At 46.8% G+C, this 24371-nt stretch overlaps 1 protein-coding gene across 3 annotated transcripts in view; it reads right to left on the bottom strand.

Moving 5' to 3' along the window:
• Window positions 1–24371, bottom strand: part of GRAMD1C (GRAM domain containing 1C) — a 233444-nt gene that overhangs the window by 93042 nt on the left and 116031 nt on the right. For all 3 annotated transcript variants that reach the window (XM_077479690.1, XM_077479691.1, XM_077479692.1), the window contains 2 exons: window positions 20959–21054; window positions 19012–19092 (listed from right to left, as the gene is read on the bottom strand). In XM_077479690.1, coding sequence (XP_077335816.1) covers window positions 19012–19092; window positions 20959–21054 — 177 coding nt within the window. The remainder of the gene's footprint in view (window positions 1–19011; window positions 19093–20958; window positions 21055–24371) is intronic.

The raw sequence follows: 24371 nt of genomic DNA, 5'->3' as shown, positions 1-24371 counted from the left end.
CCGGGGTAGGGTGTGTTTGGACACAGTTCACAGCAGACTTGGAATTTATAAAGCAGATCTTGGCGTTTATTCGTGGTACAAACAGTCCAGCAAACAAAATATACAGCAACACCGTGCTTTCTAAGTACAACAAAAATAAAAGTCCTAGCCCGGCTGGGCGCTTACTAACAGGTTCTGCTCACCTATCTGACACTTACAAACACAGCGTCTTTCACCTGGATATCGCAGGGTGAGTTTTAGCTCCAGCAGTGACTGTGCTTGCAGCTTCCTTCAACACACAGATTGTTCATTCCCTGGCTGAGAGCAATCACCTGCAGACCCTGCAGTGCCTTTAGCTTCCCAGGCTAATTAGGATCAAAGCTCACCTGATCCCAAACCCAGAACTGGATCGGGGGATGTGGAATGACAGGTCCCTCTACCAAACCTACCTGCCATTCCATATAAACCCAGGCCCTGCAAAATTAAATAACAACTCAGCAGCATATCGCTGCTGAGAAACTGATCCATCCTGGACTTACCATCTCACACTGTGTAGCAACCTAGGTGAGATGTACACCCCCTCGATCACTTCTCCAGTGACATGTCTACATATCCCCCCCCTCTTTTTCAGACCGGAGGGCTGAGCCTTTTGTCCCCACAGACAACTTACCCTTGACAATGCATCAGCATTTGCCTGTAATTTCCCTGGCCTGTGTTCCACAGTGAAATTAAAGTTTTGTAGGGACAGAAACCATCTAGTCACTCTTGCATTTCTCTCCTTGTTTAACTTCATCCATGTTAGGGGGGCATGGTCTGTCACCAACTTGAATTTCCTGCCTAGCAAGTAATACTTTAACGATTCTAGGGCCCACTTTACTGCCAAACATTCTCGCTCCACAATGGCATAATTTTTCTCGGCCGGGGTTAGTTTTCTACTCAAGTACGTCACCGGATGCTCCTCACCATTCACTACTTGTGAGAGTACTGCACCTAAGCCTGTGTTAGAGGCATCTGTCTGGACCAGAAATTCTCGCCTGAAATCGGGGGTAACTAAGACAGGTGGTTGGCACAAGGCCGACTTAAGGCTTTGGAAAGCCTTCTCGGCCTCTGGGGTCCACGTGACCATTGCTGTCTTTCCGCCCTTTGTCAAGTCAGTTAGTGGAGCAGCAACTGAGGCAAAGTTCGGCACAAATCTACGGTAATACCCCGTAATACCCAGGAAAGCTCTAACCTGTTTCTTTGTCAGGGGTCTAGGCCAATTCTGTATTGCCTCAATTTTATTTAGCTGTGGCTTAATCAACCCTCTCCCAATAATGTAGCCTAGATATTTGGCCTCTTCTAGGGCTAGAGCACACTTCTCGGCATTTATGGTCAACCCCGCATCACTTATGGCATCCAACACGGCCTGTACCTTACAGAGGTGACTTTCCCAATCAGGGCTAAAAATGACCACATCATCGAGGTAGGCAGCTGAGTAATCACGATGTGGTCGCAGAATCAAGTCCATCAACCTCTGGAAAGTTGCAGGCGCTCCATGTAACCCGAATGGCATCACTACATACTGGAATAGCCCATCAGGGGTGGAGAATGCAGTTTTCTCTTTAGCCTCACCAGAAAGTGGAATCTGCCAGTAGCCCTTTGTGAGATCGAGGGTGGTTATGTACCTGGCGTTACCCAACTTCTCAATCAACTCATCTACCCTGGGCATAGGATACGCATCGAACTTGGAGATCTCATTCAACTTTCTGAAATCGTTACAGAACCTCCAAGTTCCATTGGGCTTTGGGATTAGCACAATTGGGCTGGACCATTCACTCTGTGACACCTCAATTACCCCCAGAGCAAGCATACGTTTTACCTCGGCAGATACGGCTTCCCTACGTGCCTCGGGTATCCTATAGGGCTTAAGGTTTACTCTGCTTCTAGGCTCAGTTTCAATGTGATGATGGATGAGGTGTGTACGCCCTGGGAGGTCAGAGAACTTGTTTTTGTTTTTCTGTAAAAATTCCTGAGCCTCCTGTTTCTGTGACACTGATAGAGTATCACCTACCTTGACTGGAGGGATTGGTGGTGACAAATTATTAACAGTATTTGTCGCCACCAAGGATTCCCTGTCTTTCCAGGGCTTGATCAAGTTTATGTGATAAACTTGGAAAGGCTTCCTTCTACCTGGTTGGTGCACCTTGTAGTTCACCTCACTGACCTTTTCAACAATTTCATAGGGACCTTGCCACTTCGCCAAGAATTTACTCTCAACAGTGGGGACTAGTATAAGGACCCTATCGCCTGGGTTGAATGTCCTGATTCTTGCGGACCGGTTGTAAATTCTACTTTGGGCCTCTTGAGCCCTCTGGAGGTGTTCCCTTACCAGGGGCATTACAGTGGCTATACGGTCCTGCATTTGTGCTACATGCTCAATAACACTCTTGTATGGGGTGGACTCATTCTCCCATGTCTCTTTTGCAATGTCTAGTAGACCCCTAGGGTGATGACCATAGACCAACTTGAATGGTGAGAACCCTGTGGACGCTTGGGGCACCTCCCCAATAGCAAACATGAGGTAGGGTAATAAATGATCCCAGTCACGCCCATCTTTTGCCACCACTTTCTTCAACATATGTTTCAAAGTTTTATTAAATCTCTCCACCAATCCGTCCGTCTGGGGGTGGTATACAGAGGTACGGATGTGTGAGATTTTAAATAGTCTGCATAATTCCTTCATTACTTTCGACATAAATGGCGTACCTTGGTCAGTTAGGATTTCTTTGGGGATCCCAGTCCTAGAGAACATATAAAACAACTCACGTGCAATTGTTTTAGATGCAGTGTTTCTTAAGGGTACAGCCTCAGGATAGCGGGTCGCATAATCCAGGACTACCAAAATATACTGGTGTCCTCTAGCTGACTTTACAATGGGACCCACTAAATCCATGGCAATACGCTCAAAAGGCACCTCTATAATAGGGAGCGAAACCAAAGGACTGCGAAAATGTGACACTGGGGCACTAACCTGACATGTGGGGCACGACTCACAGTATTTTTTAATGTCATCATATATGGCCGGCCAAAAAAACCTCTGGAGAACCCTCTCTCGCGTTTTGTCAGTCCCCAAGTGTCCCCCAAGAACATGGTTATGTGCCATGTCAAGCACCTGACGCCGGTACGGCTTAGGTACCAGAAGCTGTTCCACAATCTCATCCTTAACCTTATTGACTCTATAGAAAAGATCATTAGTCACCGAAAAATGTGGAAATCTTTTTTCAGCATCTGGTTCCTGAGGTACCCCGTTCATAACAGCAACCTGCTCTCTCGCATTTTTGAGAGTGGGGTCCTGTAATTGTGCAGCCCCAAAATTATCGCTAGACACCTCTAAGTCTAGTATATTTTGCTCAGTGGGAGGAGCCTCCTCCTCCCCAGCCAGGACCTGCAAAGGAAAACAATCATTTTCATCCTGTACACTTTTATCATTCACAGTGGACAAGGCAACCCCCTTAGAGGTATCCTCACTCCTTTTGGGGATTTTTCTTTTTTCACAGAGAGCCCAGAATAAAGGAAAATCGCGCCCCAATATTACATTATGCATGAGGTTTTTAACCACACCCACTTCATATTGTACTGTGCCTTGTTCAGTCCCGACTTTAGCCAGCACTATAGGGTACACTTTTGTATCACCATGTATGCACACAACACTCATATGCTTTTTAGACTCTAAGTCCCCAGTCACCAGGCTAGCATGCACCAAGGTTACAAGGCTTCCTGAGTCCATTAACGCTTTAACAGGAAAGTCATTGATTGTGATGTCGCAGATTTGCGGTTCAGTCTCTAGTCCAGGAACTGCAGCACAAGATGGTTCCGCAAATAGCGACTGACGCCGGCTAGCGTCACATTCCATGGGTTCAGAGGTAAGAGGGCAATGGGCCGACACGTGTCCCGCCTCATGGCATCTCCAACACTGGATAGGGCCTGGTCTCTTTGGCAAGGAGTCCTTTTCAGAGCCCCTTAGCCACCCGGGACCATCACCAGTCTTTTGTCCCTGAGACACCACTTGAGCCCTTTTCCCTCCATCAGCACCCCTCCACACTCCCCCAATAGATGGAAGTCTCTTACCAGCTGACGGCACAGATCTGGCGCTCCGGGGAGGTGAAGATTCTGCAGGAACATCACGGAGGTAGTCCTCAGTCGCCTGGAACCTCTCCACAAGGTTGACAAGTTCGTTGGCATTCTTAGGATCACCTTGTCCCACCCAGCGTTGCAGGTCAGTAGGAAGTGCTCGGAGGTAGCGATCCATCACGACCTTCTCTAGGATTTGTGCAGGAGTAGAAGTGTCTGGCTCCAACCACTTTCTTGCCAAATGGATTAGGTCATACATCTGGGACCTCGCTGATTTGTCCAGACTGTAGCTCCAGTTGCGTACCCTCCGGACACGGACTGCAGTAGTAACTCCTAGTCGGGCAAGTATCTCCTCTTTTAGCCGAGTATAGTCCTTAACCTCTTGCTCACTGAGGTCATAGTAGGCCTTTTGAGGTTCACCTGTTAAATAGGGCGCAATTACCTCTGCCCACTCAGCGGCTGGTAACTTCTCTCGCTCAGCCACGCGCTCAAATACTGTTAGATAGGCTTCAACATCGTCCTCAGCAGTCATCTTTTGCAGCGCTTTCTGCACAGTCCTTCTCCCAAAAAAAATCTCTGGAGCGGCTCCCATCACCACAGGCGCCTCTCGATTTGCTATCAGGTGCTCGATAAGTTGTTGTTGTGCAGCCATGGACTGTTCATGTCGTCTATTGACCTCTGTCTGAGCCTGCTGTTGTGCAGCCATGGACTGTTCATGTCGTCTATTGGCCTCTGTCTGAGCCTGCTGTTGTTGCAAACTCACTTGCATAAACTGCTTCAGCATCTCCTCCATGTTGCTGGACTGTTCTTGGAGTGTAGTTGCAGCTTTCACCCAGGACATCAGCAGCTGTAGCCAAGTCTGTCCACACCGTTGCCCCTAGCAACCGCGTTGCCCGCTACCTCCACCAATTGTAAGGGATCTTCCCGGGGTAGGGTGTGTTTGGACACAGTTCACAGCAGACTTGGAATTTATAAAGCAGATCTTGGCGTTTATTCGTGGTACAAACAGTCCAGCAAACAAAATATACAGCAACACCGTGCTTTCTAAGTACAACAAAAATAAAAGTCCTAGCCCGGCTGGGCGCTTACTAACAGGTTCTGCTCACCTATCTGACACTTACAAACACAGCGTCTTTCGCCTGGATATCGCAGGGTGAGTTTTAGCTCCAGCAGTGGCTGTGCTTGCAGCTTCCTTCAACACACAGATTGTTCATTCCCTGGCTGAGAGCAACCACCTGCAGACCCTGCAGTGCCTTTAGCTTCCCAGGCTAATTAGGATCAAAGCTCACCTGATCCCAAACCCAGAACTGGATCGGGGGATGTGGAATGACAGGTCCCTCTACCAAACCTACCTGCCATTCCATATAAACCCAGGCCCGGCAAAATTAAATAACAACTCAGCAGCATATCGCTGCTGAGAAACTGATCCATCCTGGATTTACCATCTCACACTGTGTAGCAACCTAGGTGAGATGTACACCCCCTCGACCACTTCTCCAGTGACATGTCTACAGGCGCTATTCCTACAATGACACCAATGGGGCACTATTCTTCCTCCTACTAAACACCAATCCCAAGGCCATGTTTATTCTCACTGATGATGGGCCTGGGACATGTTTTAGCCTTACTGGTCACAATGCAGCCCCCCTAAAGTTTGAAGGACAGTAAACTGACCCTTTGTTTGAAAAGTTTGGCCACCAACAATGGGCCACTATTTCTTCCACTGACACCAATGATAGGGCGCTACTCCTCCCACTGACACCACTGATGGGGCACTATTCCTCCTCCTACTGACCACCAACCATGAGGCCATGTTTTTTTCTCACTGATGGTTTCCATTTTCTACCTCCACTGACCACAATCCGGCCCCCCTAAAGTCTGAAGGACAGTAAACTGACCCTTTGAAGAGTTTGGAGGACCCTACCCTAGACTGTTTTCTGTGTCAGAAATGTGGAAGCTGCTGATTGCCTGGCTGTGGTTGCACTAGCAAGAAGATAACCTGGGACACAAAACCAGCAACCTTGCAAGGGTAGCGCTACACATGCAACATGCAAGATTTTAGGTCTTCTATCATTCTTTGCTTGTATGTGTGGTTTGAGGAAGAGCACTAGGCCCACAACTGTCACCTGTTACTTGTCTGTCTTTTTATTGAGGATAATATATACACTATATTGCCAAAAGTATTGGGACACCTGCTTTTACATGCACATTCAATTTAATGGCATCCCAGTCTTCGTCCGTAGGGCTTAATATTGAGTTGGCCCACCCTTTGCAGCTATAACAGTTGCAATTCTTCTGGTAAGGCTGCCCACAAGGTTTAGGAGCGTGTCTGTGGGAATGTTTGACCATTCTTCCAGAAGCGTGTTCTATCGGGTTGAAGTCAGAACTCTACGTAGGCCAGTCGAGTTCCTCCACCCCAAACTCGCTCATCCATGTCTTGTTCTGATGACCTGTAGTGATGCCCTTATTTGCTTTATGGACCTTGCTTTGTGCACTGGGGGATTATGGTGGGGGGTTGTTTTTCAGGGGTTGGGCTTGGCCCCTTAGATCCAGTGAAGGGAACTCTTAAGGCGTCAGTATACCAAGACATGTGGGACAATTTCATGCTCCCAACTTTGTGGGAACAGTTTGGGGACGGCCCCTTCCTGTTCCAACATGACTGTGCACTAATGCACAAAGCAAGGTCCATAAAGACATGGATGAGCGAGTTTGGGGTGGAGACAATATAACGTACATGTTGGTGCTTCAACCCATTGCACTGGATTTTCAATGACTTTCTGTGCTGTTTTCAATGGTCATCAAGACAAATGGAGGGTGAAATGAAAAGCACTGGAAGGTGCTGGAGCATGCCTTCAAATCTTATGAAAAGGGTGGATATTCAAGGATATACCAGGGTCTGCCAGCCCTGTACATATAGTAAATGATCTGAATATCACCCAGTTCTGGGCTCTGTGTATACATCGTCTCTGCGAAATGTGTACAGTGTACAAATCTCTGTCCACCATACTGAACGATGGAAGGTGCTGAGAGAGATGAGGAAGGTGGAAGACAGTTTAATTTCTAACTCCCTGGGGCACACACGCCCCATGCACTGACAGCCTTCATCCATTATCAAGACATATGCCCTTGTCTGTATGCTACTTGAAGTGGACTTGTTGGTAACTTAATACATTTGCATGAATACATTTCTGACATGACACAATGTACAGCAACAGTATGCACAAACATTTCCACATTTTACCATTAAAAAGCCATCCTTGAGCTTCAGTTCAATGACTTTACCCAGGCAGAGATTATGCCAAAGTCTGCTGCAGGCAGGGGGAAGCATTTCTCTAGTCTCTTCTCCCCGAGTGAGTAGATTCCCCCTTGTCTGTTCTGATGACCTGTAGCTGCCTTCTTGTTTGTTCTGATGACCTGCAGTGGTCCTCTTGTTTGCTCTGGTGACCTGTAGTGGGCCCCTTGTTTGTTCTGATGACCTGTAACTGCCCCATTGTGTGTTCTTATGTCCAATAGTTCCCCCCCCCCCTTGTTTCTCTAGTGACCTGTAGTGGCCCCCCTGTTTGTTCTGATGACCTGTAGTGATGCCCTTATTTGTTTGTTGTCCTGCAGTGGCCCCCGTTAGTTTGAATGACCTGTAGTGGTCCCCTTGTTTGCTCTGGTGATCTGTAGCTGCCATCTTGTTTGTTCTGATGACCTATAGTGGGCCCTTTGTTTGTTCTGATGACCTGTAGTGGGCCCTTTGTTTGTTCTGATGACCTATAGTGGGCCCTTTGTTTGTTCTGATGACCTATAGTGGGCCCTTTGTTTGTTCTGATGACCTATAGTGGGCCCTTTGTTTGTTCTGATGACCTATAGTGGGCCCTTTGTTTGTTCTGATGACCTATAGTGGGCCCTTTGTTTGTTCTGATGACCTATAGTGGGCCCTTTGTTTGTTCTGATGACCTGTAGTGGGCCCTTTGTTTGTTCTGATGACCTGTATCTGCCCCATTATTTGTTCTGGTGACTTATAGCTGCCCCCTTGTTTCTCTAGTGACCTGTAGTGGCCCCTCTGTTTGTTCTAATGACCTGTAGTGACCCCCTTGTTTTCTTGGATGACCTGTAGTGGCCCACTTGTTCTGATGACCTCTAGTAATCCCCTTCTTTGCTCAGTTGACCTGTAGTTGCACCCCTCTTTGTTCGAATGACCTGTAGTGGCCCCCTTGTTTGTTTGAATGGCCTGTAGTGGTCCCCATATTTGCTCTGGGGATCTGTAGCTGCCATCTTGTTTGCTCTGGTGACCTGTAGTAGGCCCCTTGTTTGTTCTGTTGACTTGTAGTGCCCCCCTTGTTTGCTCTGGTGACTTGTAGCTGCCCCCTTGTTTCTCTGGGGACCTGTAGTGGCCCCCCTGTTTGTTCTGATGACCTGTAGTGACCCCCTTGTTTGCCTGGGTGACCTGTAGTGGCCCCCCTGTTTGTTCTGATGACCTGTAGTGACCCCCTTGTTTGCCTGGGTGACCTGTAGAGCCCCCCTTGTTTGTTCTGATGACCTCTAGTAATCCCCCTTATTTGCTATGTTGACCTGTTGTAGCCCCCCTGTTTGTTCGAATGACCTGTAGTGGCCCCCTTGTTTTGTTCGAATGGCCTGTAGTGGCCCCCCTTGCCCTCATATTTGCTCTGGTGACCTGTAGTAACCCCCTTGTATGCTCCAGTGACCTGTAGCAGCCCCCTTCATGTATGTTCTGCTAGTACCTTGCAGTCTGTCCGCTCTGCCATCCCACTAGTAAACTTTAACCTCAATGTACTTAACCTCTCGTGTGTTTGAACTAACAACATAAAAGACATGATATTCTGAAACCAAAGAGCATCTGATATACAAAGGTCACAAATGGACTCCAAAGCCATGCATCCTTAACAATGCAGTAGTGAGAACCCGGGATTTCTGCTGATAAAAGACATTCCTGACAAAAGGGCAATTGTAAGTCAATAGTTTGTTCATCAAAGAATTGTAGGAACTTGTAGAGCATCGATAGCAGACTTACCATAAAATGGACATAGAGTATATATTTTTTTTGATCTTAAAGGAACAATCCACCCAAATTTGATATTTTAGTTACAGACTGAGCCTGGTGGGGTTAGTCAACCCTGGGCTTCACATATAGTGCCTTGCAAAAGTATTCACTCCCTTGGCTTTTTACCTATTTTGTTACATTACAGCCTTTAGTTCAATGTTTTTTTTAATCTGAATTATATGTGATGGATCAGAACACAATAGTCTAAGTTGGTGAAGTAAAATTAAAAAATAAATACAGTACATAAAATTATTTTTCAGAAATAAAAAAATGATACTTGGCATGTGCGTATGTATTCACCCCCTTTGTTATGAAGCCCAAAAAAAAGCTCTGGTGCAGCCAATTACCTTCAGAAGTCACATAATTAGTGAAATGATGTCCACCTGTGTGCAATCTAAGTGTCACATGATCTGTCATTACATATACACACCTTTTTTGAAAGGCCCCAGAGGCTGCAACACCTAAGCAAGAGGCACCACTAACCAAACACTGCCATGAAGACCAAGGAACTCTCCGAACAAGTAAGGGACAATGTTGTTGAGAAGTACAAGTCAGGGTTAGGTTATAAAAAAATATCCAAATCTTTGATGATCCCTAGGAGCACCATCAAATCTATCATAACCAAATGGAAAGAACATGGCACAACAGCAAACCTGCCAAGAGACGGCCGCACACCAAAACTCACGGACCGGGCAAGGAGGGCATTCATCAGAGAGGCGGCACAGAGACCTAAGGTAACCCTGGAGGAGCTGCAGAGTTCCACAGCAGAGACTGGAGTATCTGTACATAGGACGATAATAAGCCGTACGCTCCATAGAGTTGGGCTTTATGGCAGAGTGGCCAGAAGAAAACCATTACTTTCAGCAAAAAACAAAATGGCAGGTTTTGAGTTTGGGAAAAGTCATATGGGAGACTCCCGAAATGTATGGAGGAAGGTGCTCTGGTCTGATGAGACTAAAATAGAACTTTTTGGCCATCAAAGAAAATGTCTGGCGCAAACCCAACACATCACATCACCCAAAGAACACCATCCCCACTGTGAAACATGGTGGTGGCAGCATCATGCTATAGGGATGTTTTTCAGCAGTCGGGACTGGGAAACTGGTCAGAGTTGAGGGAAACGATGGATGGCGCTAAATACAGGGATATTCTTGAGCAAAACCTGTACCAATCTGTGTGTGATTTGAGGCTAGGAAGGAGGTTCACCTTCCAGCGGGACAATGACCCCAAACACACTTCTAAAGCAACACTTGAGTGGTTTAAGGGGAAATGTAAATGTGTTGGAATGGCCTAGTCAAAGCCCAGATCTCAATCCAATAGAAAATCTGTGGTCAGACTTAAAGATTGTTGTTCACAAGCACAAAACATCCAACTTGAAGGAGCTGGAGCAGTTTTGCAAGGAGGAATGGGCAAAAATCCCAGTGGTAAGATGTGGCAAGGCTCATAGAGACTTATCCAAAGCGACTTGGAGCTGTGATAGCCGCAAAAGGTGGCTCTACAAGTATTGACTTTAGGGGGGTGAATAGTTATGCACATTGACTTTTTTCTGTTATTTTGTCCTATTTATTGCTTGCTTCACAATAAAAAAAAAAAAACATCTTCAAAGTCGTGGGCGTGTTCTGTAAATTAAATGATGCAAATCCTCAAACAATCCACCTTAATTCCAGGATGTGAGGCAACAAAACACGAAAAATGCCAAGGGGGGTGAATACTTTTGCAAGGCACTGTATGTCTTGAATATTACAACCGCGAGATCTCCCATCCAATATTCCTGACTCTTTTGGGTCCTGGTTGGAGTTTAGGCTGTTCCTGTCCACATTTCTGTGTTCTGACACCTTCTGTTACATTCCCAATAATATAAAATAAATAAAAATCCATCACGGATGGAGGGATCCCATCAAAATGGGTACAGCGGGTAGTGTATTCATATCCAGTATCACATCAACAGAGTCCCTGAGAGATAGAAGAGACCATCAGGAGGAAGTCTCCAGCATCTACCAAACACCGATATATTACGTTTGGGGTAATGACTCTTTAAAGCCAAACGGAACCCAACAATTTAACTGTTTCCCAAAGGCCTGCCATGAATGATAACTGTCACAGTCGCTTGTGCTCTCAACTGAACTCTCAAGCCATCAAATGGCTGGTGTCATAACTGATCACATGTGCAGCATCATGACAACTGTAGATCAAATAGAGGATAAGATTAAAGCTTCTATGGCTGTAAGGCTGCTGCGTCACGAATTTAGCGCGATTTTGATACGATTGCGTTGCGAATTTGCATTGCGAATTCTTTATGTGTTCTTGCGATTCTACTGCAAATTTTTCAGTCTATGGAGCTGAATTTGCATCGCACACGGATCAAACTCGCACAGGACCTTTTTTTTCCCGCAGGTTATATTCGCAACGCATTGATGTGAACGGCACTAATGTTAATCTATGCAATTTTAAATGACTTGCGAATTTGAACGGCTCAAATTCGCAATAAAATTTGCAGCAGTGTGAACCTAGCGTAAGGAGAAAAGGGTGTAGTTCCAGTTTAAGATGACCTGATATTTGCATAAAATACACATGTGCTTAATCCTCTACCTGATTTGTTGTCGAGTCCAGTGTTTCCCAACCAGGGCCCCATTTGGGTTCACCTGGGGAGGCATGAGAGAAGATTGGGTGGACTCTGAGATCCAGGGAAGGACTGGGGATGACGGGGAGCCCTGGTGTGATGGGAGACTCTGATGGGGAGGGGGGCAATCATGTATAGGAGTCTCTGATGTTTAGGGGGGCTTTGACATGATGGTTGACCTCTAACACGAAGGGGGGACTCTGATATGATGGGGAGACCTCTGATGTTATGGAAGGCTTCTGATGTGAAGTTAATTTAAACAAGGTGGTTGTGTGCATCGGCCCAGGCTCTGAGTTCCCATTTACATTTTACACCAGGGTTCCTTGGGATTTTACATATTTGTAAAGCGGGGCCACAAAATTTCTAAACGAAGGGCCAGTTTACTATCTTTCAGACTTGGGGGGGGGGGGGGGGGCAGACTGTGGCCAGTGCGAGTAGAAAATGTCCCAGCGTCAGATGGAGTAAATGAGTAAATAGTGCGCCATCATTGGTGTAAGTGGGACGAAAAGTGCACCATCATTGGTATCAGTGGAAGGAATAGTGCACCATCATTGGTGTCAGTGGAAGGAATAGTGCCCCATCATTGGTGTCAGTGGGAGGAATAGTGCCCCATCATTGGTGTCAGTGGGAGGAATAGTGCCCCATCATTGGTGTCAGTGGGAGGAATAGTGCCCCATCATTGGTGTCAGTGGGAGGAATAGTGCCCCATCATTGGTGTCAGTGGGAGGAATAGTGCCCCATCATTGGTGTCAGTGGGAGGAATAGTGCCCCATCATTGGTGTCAGTGGGAGCAATAGTGCCCATCATTGGTATCTATGGGAGGAATAGTGTCCCATTGTTGATATCAGTGGGAGGAATACTGCCCCATCGTTGGTATCAGTGGAAGGAATAGTCCCCATTGTTGGTATCAGTGGGAGGAATAGTGCCCCATCATTGGTATCACTGGGAGGAATAGTGCCCCATCATTGGTATCAGTGGGACTCGGGAGGAATAGTACCCTATTTTTGGTATCAGTAGGAGGAATTGTGCCCCATCATTGTTGTCAGTGGGAGGAATAGTACCCTATTTTTGGTATCAGTAGGAGGAATAGTGCCCCATCATTGGTGTCAACTGTGGATGGAACAGTGCCCCAACGGCCGGAGAGGGGCAACCAAAGAGTCCCATCAAGCCTCTGGGCCGTAGTTGGATATCACTATCTTAAAGGGTGCCCTAGACATCCATTGTTAATATATAATATAAAGCACTCTTATGGTATAAATCAGTATTATATATAATATGAAGAGTTCATATGAGAACTATCTATAAATTGAGAGCTCATATAATTCTATTCATTAGTGAGTATTGTGAATACCTCGTTATATAGAATTATGAGTGAGTGACATTTTATCAGGTCTATTAGATCCCATCTCAGATTTGTGAATTGGACATTGCAACACAATCAGAGATCTTGCTCCCTCTAGTGTTCATTACATGAATAACTAGAGCTCATTTAGGACAGTAACAAGACCATTGTGCCTGGTATGGATTTCAAGGGCGAACTCCAAGCAAATAAAAAAAAAAGGAGTGGGGGTTCCTCCCAAAAACCATACCAGACCCTTATCTCAGTACATAGCCTGGCAGGCCAGGAAAGGTGGGAGTATGCAAGGTGACGCCCTTGTCCATACGTTGAGGAGGACGATTGCCTTATCCCTACATCTCTTAAAAATAAAGCCCCCTCCCCCCCTCCTTACTCTTCGCCACATGAATTTACATTGTGTAACATTTTTTTTTTTAATAAACGATTTGTCAAAGTGTACCTATGTCTTTACTTTACTTTTTATAGTCAATGAGTAGAGGTACTATATACTCCCTAATTATTAAAATGGGGGGGGGGGGGGAGATCTGGATATCTGGGTGCCCTCTTTTTTTAAAGAGGACTTCCAGATTCCGATAAGCCCCCCTACCCACAGACCCACCCACAACCACTGGGCCAGAGTTGTAGGGAAGAGATTCTTGACCTCATCAACACGGGGACAAGGTGCTTTGCCAGGGGGGTGCCCTGGCAAGATATCCTCCATATGTGGCCTGGTATGGGTCAGGTGTAGGAGATGATAGGAAAAGGGGGGGGGAGGGGTGGGGGAATAACTGAAAACATTGGGATGTGACGCACATGAACCTAAGCGCTAGCATGCATGTGGCCTTACCCAGTTGTGGGCGTGCTACACTTGCCCCAAAAAACCTCAGGACCAGGTCTATTCTGACACTTTTTGTTTACAGGTTAAAATCAGCATTTTTTTCTAGAAATTACTTAGCACCACCATACATTATATATATATATTTTTGCAGAGACCCTAGAGAATAAAATGTCGGTCGTTGCAATTTCTTATGTCATACAGCATTGGCGCAGCGCGTTTTCAAGCTCAGTTTTTGGGGGAAAAATACACTTTATTGAATGGAAACAAACATACTATATATATATATATATATATAAAAAAACACAATTTCTTGTACAATATGAAAGATGATGTTACGACGAGTAATGCTTTAAAATAGTGCACGCTCGTGGAATGGCACCAAACTACGGTACTTAAAAATCTCCATAGGCAACACTTTAAAAATCTTTACAGGTTAAATGTTTAGCGTTACACAGGAGGTCTAGTGCTAGAATTATTGCTCTCATTCTAACGTTCAATGCCGATACCTCACATGTATGCTGCAAACTCTGTTTACATATGCGTGTGCTACTGATGTATGTGTTTGCTTCTGCGTGCGAGCTCTGAGGGACGGACAGCGCTTACATTTTGCTTTTTTTTTTTTTTTAATAACTTTTATTCCTATTACTAGGAATGTAAACATCCCCTGTAATAGAAATAAGGGGTGACCGGTCTATAAGACCCCAAATCTCCCCTCTACCTTTGAAAGCAAAAGATCAAAAAAAATGATTTGTTTACTTCCACCCTAAACAGCAAGTGGCGTCATGATGTCGCTCCGGTCCTCCAAGATCATAAAGGTGATCAGAGAAGATCTGGTTTCTGTTCACCTCTATGGCCAGCAGTAGTGGCCCGTCCATAAGGGGCGCAGGGGAGCCATCCCTGTAATCCATGTCCCCGGCCCCTAATCTACATGCAGAGCACCAGACACATTGATTCCAATTAGTTTTTTTCTTTTTTAGCACATGATTAGAACCAGAGGCTTTAATTGGCTTCAAAAAAAGGGTGGGCTCGGGGAGCGCAGAAAGCTGCGTCCTGAGCCCACCCATTTGTGTGACAATAGTGAATTAATGTATGGCAGGATATCTGCGCTAAACCCAATAAACAATCAAACACAGTGCATATATATAAATATGTCAAATACACGTATACAAGAAAAGGTGCCGCATCTAAAAAAAAAAACTAAATATTCAGTCCATAAACGTGTATAACTATTAAAGATGCGCAATCCAAAAAAATCAAATGAAGAGACACATACAATTGCCAGCATGCCTTACAATAAAACAACGTGCTCATCAAATGCAAAAACAGAAAACAAAAAATTGAAAAAAATTGTCTTCCTGATTCTTCTCCCAGCCAATCAGGAAGCAGGTCCTTAGACCCGATCGGCCAAGGAGTCTTAGGACTCAGAACACACTTCCTGTTCCTGGTGCAGGCCTGTGGCCGGGGAGGCTGGAGAAGCTGGCATCCAGAAACCGGAGCGGGCATGAAGGCCGAGGCTGGGCAGGAGCTGTGGGTCAGGTCACTGGTGCCGGTCCTGGTGGAGCAGATGGTGAATGACACGCTGGTGGTGAGCCTGAGCTGCGGGAAGAAGTCATACAGCGGGATCCTCCTGGACTGTTGGAAGAAGTGAGTAAACCCCCGTCCATGTAATCTTATCGCCGCATTCCCATCCATCTCCCGGGGGAAGGGGAGGGTCGGGGGTGTTGGTTATTGTTGGTTTGCCTCCCTCCCCAAAATATTGAGCACTGGCCGCCATGGATGGCCAGCAGTGAAAACCGTTGGACTGTTTCTGGGGGTCTCCATTAAAAAATAGGTGTAGCACCAGCTACTGAAGAGCATGCGCTATGTGTTTTTTTCTATTTAAAATTCCTAAAGCCACAGTTGGGTTTTAGGGTCAATTATACCAAATTATAGTTTCAGTACCAGTCTGGCTGGATTGCACTGGGTTCTGCTTGGCCACAGGTGTCGCTGTCACCACTGGCAAGTGGAGAACACAGTTTAGCTAGGCGCATTGAGTGCCATTCTTTCTCTGAACCAGCCCAGTGGGAGTGTCATCCTGCTGTGCATTCTGGGAGAGGGTACTTAAGGTACTGAGATCACATGCTTCTGGGTTCCGGTCCAGAAGATCTTTCTGTCTGTTTGGTCCTGGTCCTCCTGACCAGCCTCCATGGCCCTCATGGCCTGGGGTGCGGATCCATCCAATTCTGAGTCTGGGGGCTGGCTGGCCCGAGGCAAAGTAACTGGAAGGAGGATTCAAGGTTGGTCCGGTGCCGTCTCATCTGTGGAGAGGCCCAGCAACTGGAGAAGCAACCAGGGGAGGACTCTTCGGGAGAAGGCCACGCTGAAGACTGGCTTCTCAGAAAGAGCCTGGAGGCTCAGTTGAAAGACACCAATGAATATACACTCATACGGTATCGCCGGACCGGCTGCGAGATACTGGTACTGTATTATAGCTCTCTAAGATTACCTAAGTCCTTCAGTTACATCCAAGTCTGTGGCAGAGGCTTTGTTCACATGTTCTACATGCAAGTCTCTGGCAGAGGCTTTGTTCACATGTTCTACATGCAAGTCTGTGGCAGAGGCTTTGTTCATGTGTTCTACATGCAAGTCTGTGGCAGAGACTTTGTTCACATGTTCTACATGCAAGTCTGTGGCAGAGACTTTGTTCACATGTTCTACATGCAAGTCTGTGGCAGAGACTTTGTTCACATGTTCTACATGCAAGTCTGTGGCAGAGGCTTTGTTCATGTGTTCTACATGCAAGTCTGTGGCAGAGGCTTTGTTCATGTGTTCTACATGCAAGTCTGTGGCAGAGACTTTGTTCACATGTTCTACATGCAAGTCTGTGGCAGAGACTTTGTTCACATGTTCTACATGCAAGTCTGTGGCAGAGGCTTTGTTCATGTGTTCTACATGCAAGTCTGTGGCAGAGGCTTTGTTCACGTGTTCTACATGCAAGTCTGTGGCAGAGACTTTGTTCACATGTTCTACATGCAAGTCTGTGGCAGAGACTTTGTTCACATGTTCTACATGCAAGTCTGTGGCAGAGACTTTGTTCACATGTTCTACATGCAAGTCTGTGGCAGAGGCTTTGTTCATGTGTTCTACATGCAAGTCTGTGGCAGAGACTTTGTTCACATGTTCTACATGCAAGTCTGTGGCAGAGGCTTTGTTCACATGTTCTACATGCAAGTCTGTGGCAGAGGCTTTGTTCATGTGTTCTACATGCAAGTCTGTGGCAGAGGCTTTGTTCACATGTTCTACATGCAAGTCTGTGGCAGAGGCTTTGTTCACATGTTCTACATGCAAGTCTGTGGCAGAGGCTTTGTTCACATGTTCTACATGCAAGTCTGTGGCAGAGGCTTTGCTTTACTCACTCTATCGGCTGCTAGGCCTAGTGAGAGGAGGTCTATCCAGTAGCTGTGAGAATCCAGTTGTGAGTGGCCATTCTCTGGATTTCTATAGTGAGAGACTTCCTATCTTTTGCAGTTCCAAGAGTACCTGAACTTCCTACCTAACCCTCTACCCTTCACTGAGAGACTGTTCTGTCTACTTGTTGTCAAATAAATATCCCAAAAGTGGATCCAGTGTCAGTTTCTGCAGTTCTTTGGGCCATCTACCTCCGGAAACCCCTGACATACACGAGGTCAAGAAGGTAACGGTAAGCCCAATTAAACCAGCCGCTCCTTCAAGGGTCAGTGCTACAAAGGTAAAGCCTGCGAAACACTGGCGAGTGGCGGGAGGGGGTGGACGACCCCTCCAACTGCTTCTGAAAGCGATCCAGCGACTAATTAGCCGCTTGGACTGATTTCATAAGTAAGAGAATCGGCAGCTGAAAAAAAAAAATGGGGCTATGGTTGATAGCTTCAGCCATAACCCCGGCAAATCACTTGCAAACCGCAATGTATATATACGTATTGCCATAGCTCCCAACTGTCCCAAATTTCGAGGGACTGTCCCTGATTTGGAGCAATGTCCCTCTGTCCCTCTTTCTCCCTCATGTGTCCCTCATTTTGGTCTGATCCATATAGTTGTATATAAAATGCACTTTTTATCTTTCAAAAAGTGTTTACCAGAGCTAAACCTTTCATCCAATTTCTAAACTGCTGCATTTGTAAAATGTAAAAGCCAATATAAAGGAATAGTAGTGGTAAAAAAAAGTCCTTGTGGATTTATTTAACCTTTTTTTTGGTTAACCCTCCTTTAAGGGGGTGTGGCAGGGGGCGTGTCCTATGCCTACATACATTTGCTAGTATGTGCCCCTCATTCCCATCTCAAAATGTTAGGCCGGTGTTCTGGCATATAGTGTCCTGGCATCATATAGTGTCCTGGCATCATATAGTGTCCTGGCATCATATAGTGTCCGCCCCGTACTGCACATGCACATTGCTTGCGCAGTACGGAGCAGAAGAAGCTTCGGAAAATCTCAGAAGATGAACGGCGCCTGCGCCGTGAGTCGAGGTGGTAGCCCCACCATCCAGGCGGACATAGGGCTGGGAAAATTAGAGGGCCCCTTCGCGGGCTCGCTTCGCTCGCAAAACTTTGGGCTCGGCCTTTGCTGCGCTCGGCTCTTTTTATTCCAACTCTATGTCCACTTGGATGGTGGGGCTAGAACCTGGACTCACAGCGCAGGCGCCGTTCATCTTTGGCTATTTTTCGGAATCTGTGTGTGCTGTGTACTGCGCATGCGCAGTACACAGCGGACACTATCCGATGGGGGAATATATATGATATGCCACCGGCAAGTGGCTATGGACCATCTGAAAAAGTTACATTTTTGTTTTTGGGGTTTAATACCACTATGAAGACAAAGAAACACGTAACAGAGATAGGAGAACACAATCTAAAATAATCAACACGTTGACATTGTGCTCATCTCTGAATTCTCATTTATGGAAGCCTCCTTAGCAGAGGAACATGGACACAACTCTTGCTGAAAGATGGAGTCTTGTTCTTGGAGGAGAAGTGTCAAGGAACAGAGAAGTTTTGTGGTGGCTCTACTTTGGTGGGTCTCATGGAAAGGACAGAAGAACGGGACCTCGAAGTTGGGGGGAATGGCTTACCTTATCCAGGAGAACATTCTGCCACATGCGGAACATGTTCAGGAAGCTTCTGTCTCTGGCGGCAAAAGATGTGAGGAAGTACTGCAAGGAAGAGGAGGCCATTTTCAACCAAATATTCATAAACTGACACTACAAAGTATTGAGATAATGAATGCAGTCAAATGATCAACATGTGCAAACCAGTCCATACACAGTGTAGAAGGGTTTCATAAAATGAATAATAGGGGAAGCGATGAAAGTGTTCAAGACACACAGGATCTAAACACTGCAAGCAAACTTCCAGAGAATGAAGGGGGGGGGGAGTTTTTTTTCTTCTTAGTTCCCCTAAAATTCATACCAGACCCAAAGGTCCTTGTATGGATTAGGGGTCCCCGTGCCGTTTTTTTTTTACCGGGGAAGCCCACGGACAGCTGATGACTCATCAGTTGTTAAGGACGCAGTGACCGGCTTCCCGGCGTGCTCCTTAGCAACCGGCTATTGTAGGCGTTTGTGGTGCGGTTTTAACAAGCCAAAAGCGCTTGTTAACTCCTCCACCTTCCGTTTGAGGATGTCCCACAGATGATCAATAGGGTTTAGGTCTGGAGACATGCTTGGCCAGTCCATCACCTTTGCCCTCAGCTTCTTTAGCAAGGCAGTGGTCATCTTGGAGGTGTGTTTGTGGTCGTTATCATGTTGGAATACTGCCCTGCAGCCCAGTCTCTGAAGGGAGGGGATCATGCTCTGCTTCAGTATGTCACAGTACATGTTGGCATTCATGGTTCCCTCAATGAACTGTACCTCCCCAGTGCCGGCAGAACTCATGCAGCCCCAGACCATGACACTCCCACCGCCATGCTTGACTGTAGGCAAGACACACTTGTCTTTGTCCTCCTCACCTGGTTGCCCCCACACACGCTTGTCACCATCTGACACCAAATAAGTTTATCTTGGTCTCATCAGACCACAGGACATGGTTCCAGTAATCCATATCCTTAGTCTGCTTGTCTTCAGCAAACTGTTTGTGGGCTTTCTTGTGCATCATCTTTAGAAGAGGTGACCCTCCCACCCCTTCAACCTCTGCAGCAATGCTGGCAGCACTCATACATCTATTTCCCAAAAATAACCTCTGGATATGACGCTGAGCACGTGACCTCAACTTTTTTGGTGGACCATGGCGAGGCCTGTTCTGAGTGGAACTTGTCCTGTTAAATCGCTGTATGGTCTTGGCCACCGTGCTGCAGCTCAGTTTCAGGGTCTTGGCAATCTTCTTATAGCCTAGGCCATCTTTATGTAGAGCAACAATTCTTTTTTTCAGATCCTCAGAGAGTTCTTTGCCATGAGGTGCCATGTTAAACTTCCAGTGACCAGTATGAGAGAGTGAGAGCGATAACAAATTGAACACACCTGCTCCCCATTCACACCTGAGACCTTGTAACACTAACGAGCCACATGACACCGGGGAGGGAAAATGGCTAATTGGGCCCAAATTGGACATTTTCACTTTTGCTGCCAGCGGTTTAGACATGAATGGCTGTGTGTGTTGAGTTATTTTGAGGGGACGGCAAATTTACACTGTTATACAAGCTGTACACTCACTACTTTACATTGAATCAAAGTGTCATTTCTTCAGTGTTGTCACATGAAAAGATAGAAGAAAATCTATACAGAAAAATGTTAGGGGTGTACTCACTTTTGTGAGATACTGTATAATAATAGTGTGTGACTGTAAAGGAGACATTAGAGTGTAAGCTCCTCTGGTACAGAGACTGATGTGACTGACTCAATGTTCTCTGTACAGCGCTGCAGTATATGTCAGAGCTATATAAATGTATAATGGTGGTGTGTGAGGACATTATGGAGTGTAAGCTCCTCTGAACATCTCCACACACATGCTTATTGTAGATTATACACAGGAATAATTAGAGCAATCCCCTCCTATCACTCCAGGCTGGTAGTAGATATAGATACCTTCTCGCTCTCGGTGCTGATCTGGATGGCATTGGGGATGAGTCGGGCCGTCTTCTCCTTCGTCATGGAGGTGACGTCTCTCAGTGGCAGACATATCTGTACATGAAAAGTGGTTACACGTTACCAGGCATTTCTTTACACAAATTCTGGTGCAGAGTCGCTTACATCCACCATCACCTAATTCATGTCTATGAACGTCTGTACACAGCTCCAGGACATCCCGGGCACCAGAGATATGCGGCGTCGTTACGCTGCATCAGCAAATGCACCCATGTACAGCACATGAAGTCTAAAGCTGCCCTCAGATGGCAGATATAGAAAGGACGTCATATCGAGGGAACCTCCCAGGCTAAATTGTCAGAGGGATGGAGTTGGGCTTTGGGCAGTGGCAGGTCTGTCAAACTTTCCTCCATTCTCTAGACAAACTGATCCGCACTCCGGTTGTTGCTCTTAAAATTTCTTAATTTTATTGAATAGCCACAGTGAACAAACGCAGATTAAGTCAGTTGACGTGTTTCAGCATATAAGGCCTTAGTCATAACCATTTGTGGTTATGACTAAGGCCTTATAGGCTGAAACACGTTAACTGACTTAATCTGCGTTTGCTCACTGTGGCTATTCAATAAAATGAAGAAATTTTAAGAGCAATAACCGCAGTGCGGATTATTTTTTTCTACATTACTCTACTCAGCCAGCGACTGTGGATCGAGCCCCTGGGAGCTCTGCTATCTATGTGGTGTATGGGTAGTAGCACTGACTTTTCTGATTATACTTTCCTCCATTCTACAGGTAGATGGACATTCTGAAAATAACACGTCCTGCTGCACGTTGTCTGCTTTCATCATGGCAAAGAGACTTCTTGTGAAGCCAGGAAGATGGGCATATTGTGCAACAAATGAAATGGGCTTGTTAGAATTGAGCCCAATAAATGTGCCTTCAGGGAATTCCATGGCACATAAAGGCAGGTGCAGTCTACTTTCTCCACGGCAGGAGGCGCTGTTCCACAGCAGCACTGTTGTTGGAAAGGAAGTCAAGAGGAACAGGGTTCCTTTATGGTTTCCTGGGTCACTGGAGAAGTTATCGTATTGGATGCTGCCGCCCCATGTGACTCCAGCAACAGGGCTGGACTGGGACAGAAATTTGGCCCTGGAATTCATCCAGACCAGCCCACTTACATTTTGAGTGTCCCATCAGCACTCCCTTACATCAGAGTGTCCCATCAGCATCCCCTTACATCAGAGTGTCCCATCAGCATCCCCTTACATCAGAGTGTCCCATCAGCATCCCCTTACATCAGAGTGTCCCATCAGCATCCCCCTTACATCAGAGTGTCCCATCAGCATCCCCCTTACATCAGAGTGTCCCATCAGCATCCCCCTTACATCAGAGTGTCCCATCAGCAGCCCCCTTACATCAGAGTGTCCCATCAGCAGCCCCCTTACATCAGAGTGTCCCATCAGCAGCCTCCTTACATCAGAGTGTCCCATCAGCATCCCCCTTACATCAGAGTGTCCCATCAGCGCCTCCTTACATCAGAGTGTCCCATCAGCAGCCCCCTTACATCAGAGTGTCTCATCAGCAGCCCCCTTACATCAGAGTGTCCCATCAGCAGCCCCCTTACATCAGAGTGTCCCATCAGCGCCTCCTTACATCAGAGTGTCCCATCAGCATCCCCCTTACATCAGAGTGTCCCATCAGCATCCCCCTTACATCAGAGTGTCCCATCAGCAGCCCCCTTACATCAGAGTGTCCCATCAGCAGCCCCCTTACATCAGAGTGTCCCATCAGCAGCCTCCTTACATCAGAGTGGCCCATCAGCATCCCCCTTACATCAGAGTGTCCCATCAGCATATAAGGCCTTAGTCATAACCATTTGTGGTTATGACTAAGGCCTTATAGGCTGAAACACGTTAACTGACTTAATCTGCGTTTGCTCACTGTGGCTATTCAATAAAATGAAGAAATTTTAAGAGCAATAACCGCAGTGCGGATTATTTTTTTCTACATTACTCTACTCAGCCAGCGACTGTGGATCGAGCCCCTGGGAGCTCTGCTATCTATGTGGTGTATGGGTAGTAGCACTGACTTTTCTGATTATACTTTCCTCCATTCTACAGGTAGATGGACATTCTGAAAATAACACGTCCTGCTGCACGTTGTCTGCTTTCATCATGGCAAAGAGACTTCTTGTGAAGCCAGGAAGATGGGCATATTGTGCAACAAATGAAATGGGCTTGTTAGAATTGAGCCCAATAAATGTGCCTTCAGGGAATTCCATGGCACATAAAGGCAGGTGCAGTCTACTTTCTCCACGGCAGGAGGCGCTGTTCCACAGCAGCACTGTTGTTGGAAAGGAAGTCAAGAGGAACAGGGTTCCTTTATGGTTTCCTGGGTCACTGGAGAAGTTATCGTATTGGATGCTGCCGCCCCATGTGACTCCAGCAACAGGGCTGGACTGGGACAGAAATTTGGCCCTGGAATTCATCCAGACCAGCCCACTTACATTTTGAGTGTCCCATCAGCACTCCCTTACATCAGAGTGTCCCATCAGCATCCCCTTACATCAGAGTGTCCCATCAGCATCCCCTTACATCAGAGTGTCCCATCAGCATCCCCTTACATCAGAGTGTCCCATCAGCATCCCCCTTACATCAGAGTGTCCCATCAGCATCCCCCTTACATCAGAGTGTCCCATCAGCATCCCCCTTACATCAGAGTGTCCCATCAGCAGCCCCCTTACATCAGAGTGTCCCATCAGCAGCCCCCTTACATCAGAGTGTCCCATCAGCAGCCCCCTTACATCAGAGTGTCCCATCAGCAGCCCCCTTACATCAGAGTGTCCCATCAGCAGCCCCCTTACATCAGAGTGTCCCATCAGCAGCCCCCTTACATCAGAGTGTCCCATCAGCAGCCTCCTTACATCAGAGTGTCCCATCAGCATCCCCCTTACATCAGAGTGTCCCATCAGCGCCTCCTTACATCAGAGTGTCCCATCAGCAGCCCCCTTACATCAGAGTGTCTCATCAGCAGCCCCCTTACATCAGAGTGTCCCATCAGCAGCCCCCTTACATCAGAGTGTCCCATCAGCGCCTCCTTACATCAGAGTGTCCCATCAGCATCCCCCTTACATCAGAGTGTCCCATCAGCATCCCCCTTACATCAGAGTGTCCCATCAGCAGCCCCCTTACATCAGAGTGTCCCATCAGCAGCCCCCTTACATCAGAGTGTCCCATCAGCAGCCTCCTTACATCAGAGTGGCCCATCAGCATCCCCCTTACATCAGAGTGTCCCATCAGCAGCCCCCTTACATCAGAGTGTCCCATCAGCAGCCCCCTTACATCAGAGTGTCCCATCAGCAGCCTCCTTACATCAGAGTGGCCCACTGAGCCATCGGCCCACCGGGAAACTCCCGG

The sequence above is a fragment of the Lithobates pipiens genome, unplaced genomic scaffold (assembly GCF_037356315.1).
Source record: "Lithobates pipiens isolate NorthernLeopardFrog02 unplaced genomic scaffold, aLitPip1_a1.2 Scaffold_16, whole genome shotgun sequence".
In the NCBI taxonomy this organism is placed as follows: domain Eukaryota; kingdom Metazoa; phylum Chordata; class Amphibia; order Anura; family Ranidae; genus Lithobates; species Lithobates pipiens.
Note: the sequence above shows the minus strand (reverse complement) of the source record. Positions and strands in the feature narration are given on the sequence as shown.